Source organism: Calypte anna, chromosome 1, assembly GCF_003957555.1.
Source record: "Calypte anna isolate BGI_N300 chromosome 1, bCalAnn1_v1.p, whole genome shotgun sequence".
NCBI lineage: Eukaryota > Metazoa > Chordata > Aves > Apodiformes > Trochilidae > Calypte > Calypte anna.
The window spans coordinates 68349209-68358588 of record NC_044244.1 but is presented as its reverse complement, the minus strand read 5'-3'; the positions used below and the strand labels follow the sequence as shown (position 1 = coordinate 68358588).

General features: G+C 37.9%; 1 protein-coding gene across 1 annotated transcript in view; it reads right to left on the bottom strand.

Annotated features, from left to right (window-relative positions):
• Positions 1-818: 818 nt before the first annotated feature.
• OTOGL (otogelin like) overlaps positions 819-9380 on the bottom strand; it is a 96134-nt gene continuing 87572 nt past the window's right edge. Inside the window, exons 57-59 of the mRNA XM_030449521.1 lie at positions 5808-5853; positions 1692-1771; positions 819-1019 (exon numbers count right to left, since the gene is read on the bottom strand). Coding sequence (XP_030305381.1) covers positions 819-1019; positions 1692-1771; positions 5808-5853 — 327 coding nt within the window. The remainder of the gene's footprint in view (positions 1020-1691; positions 1772-5807; positions 5854-9380) is intronic.

Sequence of the window (9380 nt, the reverse complement as noted above, 5' to 3'; positions counted from 1 at the left end):
GTTCTTCAGTTTAAATCCTTTTCCCCTTGCCCTAAATTCCAACGGTAATAACAAAAAATATTTTGGTTCTAGGCTGTGTTTACAACAATTAGAAATATCTGCCATACATATAATAATGTGCAAATGAAGCATTGTTTCATATTTTATTGATAATACAATGGCTTATTCTTTAATTTTTAAACCAGTAGAATAGAATCCTTCATGTCAGAAAAAGCTTTTATGAACTTCTAAAAAAGGCACAAAAGCATGAACTCTTCAGCCTTTGCCTAGTCATGTTTCATATTGACAATATGTTTGAAGACATTACCATGATTCTACTATATGCTCTGAATATATACGACAGGTATATACAGACCACAGTTATGGTCTTTCTCACTGACTAAGTGGAGTCCAGTCATTGCCAACAGCTTAATAGACAAAACATAGGCTTTTCATCAAGATAAAGAATGTTTCAGTTGAACCCACTAACATTTTAATAAATTAATTCAGTCATTCTCAAAACCCTAATACGCTTCTTTGCCACTTACACAGGAGCGGTGATGGTTCTCAACTGGAAGTTTCTAAGTAAAAGAAAAGAACCCCAAGTAATCAAAAAATTTGAAACACTGGAAACACAGATTTAAGTTCAGCAGCTCATTGGAAAGCCACTGAGTAGAAATAAATGATGAGTAAATTAGACTGTGTTCAAATGGATGTATATTTTTCTTTCTACACATGCCTATATTTAGAAAGAAAATCTAAAGAATATGGAATGGCATCATCTTTACTAAATCTGTGAAATGTTACATTATAAAACATAATTGAGGGATCAGTAACGTTCAGTTCCATTGGCATGAGCAGTCTATAGGCTCTTGAATGACATACAGGATTTCAGTGCCATTTCCTGAGCAGCGTAGTGGCACAGTCAGATTACGTGTCCCAGTTTCTCGACAACATTTGCAGAATCTCAAGTGGCTGTCGATATTGACATTGAAAATTGTTGCAGATGGGCATTTTCCATCACAAGAAGCCACATTTATCTATGAGTAAAAGAAAAACTGAAGTTTTGTTATAAAGAAATTGTATGTCAAACTTCTTTGTGATTAAAAGCAAATTTTAGATGTAGAAGAGCTTTTAAAAAGTATTTTATCTTCTAAGATTCATTTGTTCTAACCATGATTAGCCACAAACAAACTATTGTGCTGTGGATACCAAAATCAAATCCTTAGTTGTGTTATGACTTTTTTTGTGATAGTTTTAAATTTTATTTCTTATTATGCAAGTGAGGCATATGAGACATGGAAGGTGCTTTGATTCTCTCTCTTCCAAACTGTCTGTGAACAAATGGGCCATATCCATACCAGGTGTCAACCAGCACCCCCAGGTCCTTTTCCACCAGGCAGCTTTCCAGCCACTCCTCCCCAAGCCTGGAGCTTTGCCTGTGGTTGTTGTGACCAAAATGCAGGAACCAGCACTTGGACTTGTTAAACCATTTCATGTGAAGCCAAATGTTTTTACATGTAGGAGTGCTCAGTCTTTCAGACATAGGAGCAGCCAATTTTACTCCACTTAAGAGTAAGGTAACATTCCTAGGGTCAAAGGTCTGCTTTTGAGAAAGATAGTGGCATTTTTTTGTTGCTTATAACCCACTTCTTAATACTCAATTTGTTATGCTCTAGGCCCAGCATCAAACACAGGTCTTTTATGCTTACCGGACTGTGACTTATACAGTCATTTTTTCTTATGGTTGTCCTTATTGTCATTTTCTGGCAAATCCTTTCTTCTTTTTTGCCTGGTAAAATACAGAAAATTCATATGGAATCAATAAATTTTCTTTACTGTATTTCTACTAAAAATTAAAACTATTAAATAATTTTTTAAATACTTTTTTAGATTAATGTACACACTGAAAGTATTACCTCCATAACTAAATAATGTATTAGAAAAAAAATCTTAAATAGTAATAAATGCTTCCTGTGTACAGTTATTGGTTTTATAGCTGGCACATATGAGGCGTCAAGTGGCTCATTAAGCTATGGAGATTGATATTAAATATTAATATGATTTTTAAAAAATGGCAATACAAATACAAGCAAATAGAAAAAAGTCGTCTTAAGTAATTTGAGGTAGTAATTAATTAATTACGGTTTAACAGGAATACTGAATGTAAATTATATTTTGATTCTGTGTTTTGAAAGTTTTCTGAACAATATTTTGAATGCTTAAAAGTTAAATAGAACTAAATAATTTAAATATATTCTTGAGAAAGATGTTCTTTGAGGAAGCTTTGAAAGCAACAGCGTATAGTTGGTAAATCTGATCAAGGTTTTATAACCAGAACTGAAACATGGAGCACTGAGACAACATCCAGGTCTAGGGTTAGGGAACTCCTGCATTTTAAGTGCATTCTGGGAGATATGAATAGGAGCTTTTTTCTTTCATTTGAAAAATAAAGCTGTATTATGCAAAGTCATCTTTAGCATAATTAAAATCATAACACTGAAACAATTTTATGTGCAATTTCAGGCTGCACTCCACATCAGACTTTTGTTACTCTCTGTGAAGCAGCAGTTATTTAGAACTCCTATTTCACTCCCCATCAAAATCAGCTCCTTAGTTTTGCTATGCAGCCACTGGACATCCAGCATATGAAATAATAAACACTACTCAGAAAAGTTTCTCCACCTTCAGCATGTGTTGTCATGGATAGGTGTCCATAAAAAGAACAACTTCTCTGTTCCCCAGAAGCATGTGGTCACTTTTATAATATAAATGAGCTGTGCCCAACCAAGATATTTTGCAACCACAGCTCCAGTGGGTATTTAAAAATTAGGCTGGCTGTAGAGTACAGTTGCATTTTAATCTATGCATTGCAGCACTAAAGATTCTGATACTGAACTAGCAGATCGCTGTAGGATCAAAGCTGTTAGCTCGCAGCATCTTGATTTTCCTTCCTCAGCAACATGTAGAAAGCCCTGTGATATTTCCATTAGAAAGTGCTTGCTAGCATGAGTATGCAATCTTTGCACTCACAAGATAGGATACAAAGGTCCTAATATACAGGATACAAAGGTCCTAGAGATAGATATATGACATTCCAGTATATGAGGTGCCAATGTCTAATGAAAACTGCTGCTACACCCTGCTCCTCTCTCTCCTGCCTTCACTTGTCAAGGTAAGAATTCAGTGTCAGATGTGCTTTTTTTACTCACTCCTTACCTGATTAAGGAGTTTCTGTGACTTACCTATCCTTAAAAGCAAAGATTTATGATCACAATGCAACAGTTCTGAAACAATCTGTAATTTCTAGTGCAAGGAGTATTTATTAATGCATGGTTGTAATTATATGTCCATACACACACCCCCAACATTTTATAACATCATAAAACACATTATTTCTGACAAGGGAGAAATACAGCATAAATCTAAAACTGGGCTATAATGCACATTCTGGCACTATTTTAAGGGGAAAATGGTTCAGTCACTAAAGTGAGAGTCCTGCAATCAGAATCTCGTATTAACAGTATTCAGGATGATGATATTTTTTTAGTAACATTTTTTATTTACAACTACCCTGTACAGTAAGTTCAAGTATTAAAACAAATTGCAGAAATGAACAGGAGGAGGAAGCATCAGCAGCATATCCCATAAGTAGATGAACCAAATTCTGACAGGTGCTGAGCAGTGAACCCTAACTGGGCTTTAGAAAACCTCTGATCTGGGAGGCTGACAGGAATCAGCATCTCTCAGTACCATTAACTGATTGTGATATTTAGTAGTGATAACAGCTATATGCATATATCAAGCAATGCTTACTACAATTATAAATTATAAAAGGAAACACATTATTAAAAATAATACCTGGTTCACAATTAATACTACCAGTAGGCACTACTGGACTAATGGCAAAGGATAATAGACCCAATCCAGAACCTGGCAGAATCATTAGGAATATAAGTTTCTCATTAAATAAAAACATTTTTTTAATAAATAACATGTCATTAATTCTTACACTGCCAACTGTAATTTTTCTTTTAGCAAAAGATTATGAACTTTCCTGTTAGTCTTCCCAATTTAGAAACTCTGCAACTTCTTCAAGTCTCACTAAAGATGGCCTAAACTTTATTACTCCCAGTTAATATAAAACTGGAATGGTTCTTCCTTGTAAACCAAACTTTTGCAATGAGTCTCTCTATGGCAAGGTAAGAATTAAATATATGCATTCAGTTGGCATGCATTGAATCAACCTTTTTCAGAAAGATTATTTGCTCCCATTAAAACCCCAAAGTGTTGCAAGCTCTATTTATTAAAGTATTGGTTTTAACTCTTTCACCACAGGGAACATGCTTTTAGTTGGGGAGGGGAAAAAAAAAAAAAAAAAAAAAAAAAAGAAAGAAAGAAAGAAAGAAAGAAAAAAAAAAGCTTATGATTGTATGAACAACATCTGGTTTTTTAGCAGCCACCTCAGCAAGAATTTCTGAAGTATAACAATGCCTTTCCGGAGACCCCAGAATAGGGCCAAAATTATCAACCTTTCTGATCAACAGGAAAACAGTAGCTATTAAATCTTTAGACTAATTTCTCAATGAAGCCAACCTGATTTGAGGGGGAGGAGAAATGCAATTCAATAATTTCCAAGATTAAAAAATATTGATTAGCAAGATCTTAGCACACTCCTGGTGTGTTACTTTTCTATGCTGATTCTCATTCGACAAAAAAGAATTCTGCTCTATTAAAATTGCTTTTAATTTCTATGTTTTGGATAAAACAAAACAAAATTTGCAGTTCACTTTCAAAGCTTTGCATAACTTGGAAGCTTGTATATTGTTCTGTATTTGATAAATATGAATATTTTCCTTTATATAGCCATATATGGCCAATTATTTACAATACATTGCACTTCTGAATTTTATTTAATAGCTATGCAATATATGGTTAGGACTTTGTGAGTTGCTATTCAATTTTATTAAGTAAAGGTTTGTGAAAAAATATCCAAAGAATAATTTACTTCTATGTTTTAACTCTAATATTGAACACAAAAGAGGCCAAAAAAGAGTCTTTCTGTGACATTCAGCAGGTTGTTGCTTTACACAGTTTTACACAAAAGTGTTTTATTTTTATATATACATAATTATATACCTTAGTAATAAAATCTTTCCTAGTAAAAACTGCAGAGAAAATAAATTTTCTCTCAATCAACTTGAAAGTGCATAAATTATGAAACCATTCTATAAGCTTGCATCATAATTCATCATACTTTGAAGTTACACACTCAGAAAATGTGAATGTATGCCCAGCTGTTAAAAAGTAACTTTTACATAAGGGTTGCTAACTTCATTATACTATAACTTTTCCTCATTTCAGATTTAAAATTTTTTAAATTCCTGGGGGTTTTGGCCCTTGAAAATATATATTCTTGATACAGAATACATCAGTAAGTTTGGAGAATGTCATTGAATTCAATGTCATTGAATTAGGAGTCAATTTTAGGGGTGGAAATCCTTATCTTTTATGGTGAAAATCATTTATACAATGGTTTAACAACAGAAAGTTGTCATCATCTCAATCTAGATAACTTTTCATCTTCCACAAGCTATATTTGGAGAGATTTGGTTATACTCCAGAACAATAACCTTATAAGTCACCAAGACAGCAGCCAAATGAAGCAAGACCTTTTAACACAAGTAGTTAGGTAACTAAAACAATTTTATGTGATTTGAGGGAGACTGCATGCTTTTTCCTTCTTTATGTCCCAGCAACTGAGGTTAAAACACAAGCCCTCCAAAACCAAAGGCAAACTATCACATATTGCAGCCTTCATCACTTACAGGTCTTGCAGCAGCCATCATTAAACATCTGCACAATTCCTCCATTCTAGAAAAATAAAAGGAGAATATATCAAAAAAGACTGTGCCCACTGCAAAGGTCAATGGTATTTCAAGATATTCCACATTTTAAAGATGTTAAGCTAATGAAAAACAGAATCACTGAAATCAGGGGAATTACACAGTTATGTATCACCTGAAGGTTTGGTTCACAAATTCTTTACAGCTTTTGACATCAAAAATGAACTTGTCACTGATCTGATCTAGTCTCCTTTTCATATGAGCCCCTACCATCTGTTTTACCACCACTGTGAACCACTAGGCTAATTAAAAAAATCCATGTATGCAACTTTGCCGATGATGTGAAAGTATTTACAGTGATGGTATGCCAAGGAGAAAATGCCTATTGAGTAGCTCTTCACAACATTAGATACATGTATGTGTATAGACATTAACTGCAAAATTTCAGAACCATTCACAGAATTACAGAAAGGTAGGGACTGGAAGGGACCTCAAAAGATCATCCAGTCCACTCCCCTGCCAAAGCAGGGTCACCTACAGGAGGTCACACAGGAACGTGTCCAGGGGGGCTTTGAATGTCTGCAGGGAAGGAGACTCCACAACCCCCCTGGGCAGCCTGTTCAGTGCTCTGTTGTTACTATGCTCAGTTCTTTTTCTCAGTTATGGTCTTTGTTATTAATTTCTGCTAAAGTTGCCTGTTAGCTAGAAAGTAAAAAAGTAGGAAAGTGAAGAAAACATCCTTTTCAAAGAGAGAGCATGAGAGGGAGAGAGAGGGAGACAGAGGGGCTGTCAGAACCCATCAGAATGGGTACAAGAAAGAAACACAAGCCCACAAGTTTAGTGCCTAGGCCAGAACTGCATATACAGCACACAACTGAAAATAAATAGCTCTTGCATGGAAACGACAGATAAAATAAATTTTTAAGCTTCCATCTTTTCATACTAGTGTGTATTTCTTACCTTGTTACAGAAAAAATTACTAAGTTGTTCAAGAACTTCTCAAATTAGTACTTAGTTAGCCTCTTAAATAGATATTCCTAAACTATCCTGAGCTGCCTTTCAGAAGAATTTTCTCCTCAGCTTCTCATTCAAGTCTACATTCAGTATCTCTGAAAAACAGGTCAGACTGATTAAGGAATTTAATTTTAGGGCTCCAGTCTTTAAAATTGGAACCTGTATTACTAAGGAAAGATCATAATAGATGGTGACAAAAGGATTCCAATGAAGAAACTCAAGCATGAAGTCAAAGTAGAACAGGTATTAATTATAGATAGAATGTCTTCTTCAGGGTCAGAAGTAATGAGGACTTTTTAAAATACATGCTATGGCTAAGTAGGACTTATGCTAAACTTGTCATCTGTAGTCAAGGCAGAAATGTTAATTACCCTATACATTTATACATGTATATTTATTCCAGTATTATTTCACACAGAATCACAGAATCAGCCAGGTAGAAAAGGAACTCTGAGATCATCAAGTCCAACCCTTGATCCACTGTCACTGTGGTTCCCAGACCATGGCACTGAGTGCCACATCAGTCTCTCTTAAAAACCTCCAGGGATGGAGAATCCACCACCTCCCTGGGCAGCCCATTCCAATGCCTGATCAACCTCTCGGTAAAAAAATTCTTCCTCATATCCAACCTAAACCTCCCCTGGCAGAGCTTAAGTCCATGCCCTCTTGTCTTACTGACAGCTGCCTGGGAGAAGAGACTGACCCCCCCTGGCTACCCCCTCCTTTCAGGGAGTTGTAGAGAGTGATGAGGTCTCCCCTGAGCCTCCTCTTCTCCAGGCTGAACACCCTCAGCTACCTCAGCCCTTCCTCACAGCGCTTGTGCTGGATCCCTTCACAGCCTCCTTGCTCTTCTCTGGACCTGCTCCAACACCTCAATCTCCTTCCTGAACTGAGAGGCCCAGAACTGGACACAGGACTCAAGCTGGGGCCTCACCAGTGCTGAGTACAGGGGCAGAATCCCTTCCCTGGACCTGCTGGCCACGCTGTTCCTGATACAGGCCAGGATGCCATTGGCCATCTTGGCTACCTGGGCACACTGCTGGCTCACGTTCAGCTTCCTGTCAATCCAGACTCCCAGGTCCCTTTCTGCCTGGCTGCTCTCAGCCACTCTGTCCCCAGCCTGGAGCTCCCCATGGGGTTGTTGTGGCCAAAGTGCAGGACCCGGCACTTGGCCGTGTTAAATCTCATCCCATTGGAATCAGCCCAACTCTCCAGTCTGTCCAGGTCCCTCTGCAGAGCCCTCCTGCCTTCCAGCTGATCCACACTGCTCCCCAACTTGGTGTCATCTGTGAATTTGCTAATGATGGACTCAGTCCCCTCATCTAAATCATCAATGAAGATATTAAACAGAACTGGGCCCAGCACTGATCCCTGGGGGACACCACTGTTGAGCAGTCACCAATTGGATCAGCACCGTTCAGCACCACTCTCTGGGCCCGGCCCTCCAGCCAGTTCCTAACCCAGCACAGGGTGCTCCTGTCTGAGCCCTGGGCTGACAGCTTTTCCAGGAGAATGCTGTGGGAGACGATGTCAAAGGCTTTGCTGAAGTCCAGGCAGACTCCATCCACAGCCCTTCCCTCATCCCTCAGGTGGGTCACCTGAGCATAAAAGGAGATCAGGTTGGTCAGACAGGACCTGCCCTTCCTAACCCCGTGCTGGCTGGGTCTGATCCCATGTCCATCCTGTAGGTGCTGTGTGATTGCCCCCAGGATGATCTGCTCCATAGCCCTGCCAGGCACTGAGGTCAGGCTGACAGGCCTGGAGTTTCCTGGGTCCTCCTTCTGTCCCTTTCTGTAGATTGCTGTGACATTCCCCAACTTCCAATCACCTGGGACCTCCCCAGTGATCCAGGACTGTTGGTAAATGATGGAGAGCGGCTTGGGGAGCTCTTCCCCAGCTCCCTCATCACCCTCAAGTGGATCCCATCTGGTCCCATGGACTTGTGAGGATCCAAGTGGCTCAACAGGTCACAAACTCTTCCCTCCTGGATTACAGGGAGGCTGTTCAGCTTCTTATTTCTTTCTACAAGCCCCAGAAGCAGCTGTCCTCAGGACACCCTGTCTGACTGTTGAAAACTGAGGTAAAGAAGGTGTTAAATACCTCAGCCTTTTCCTCGTCTTTGGTAACCATGTTTCCCCCCAATTGTAGCTTACAATAAATATATGGTGCACTGCAAGTGCAAAAATTATAAGCAGCATTAAAAAGTTAGAGATGTGTTAAACTTAGAATTAAATTGTAAACAACTATGTAATGTACGGGAGGTATTCACAATCTTCAAACCAGATTATATGGCTGTGTCAAATTTACATTTTAGATACATTACATTAGTAGATACACTTTCATGTATGATAGCTATTTTTTTAATGTTATACAAAGTTTAATTTAAAAGATGTATATATTTTCTGTCATCTTTATAATCTTTGCACAATTTAAGGAATTTCTAATGTAGGCCACTTTTATATTCAGCATTTCTGAGTTGCTTGAGCCAATTTATTTAATGTATGTGTATTGCAAACTTGGCAAAGTGTTATTCCAACCTAA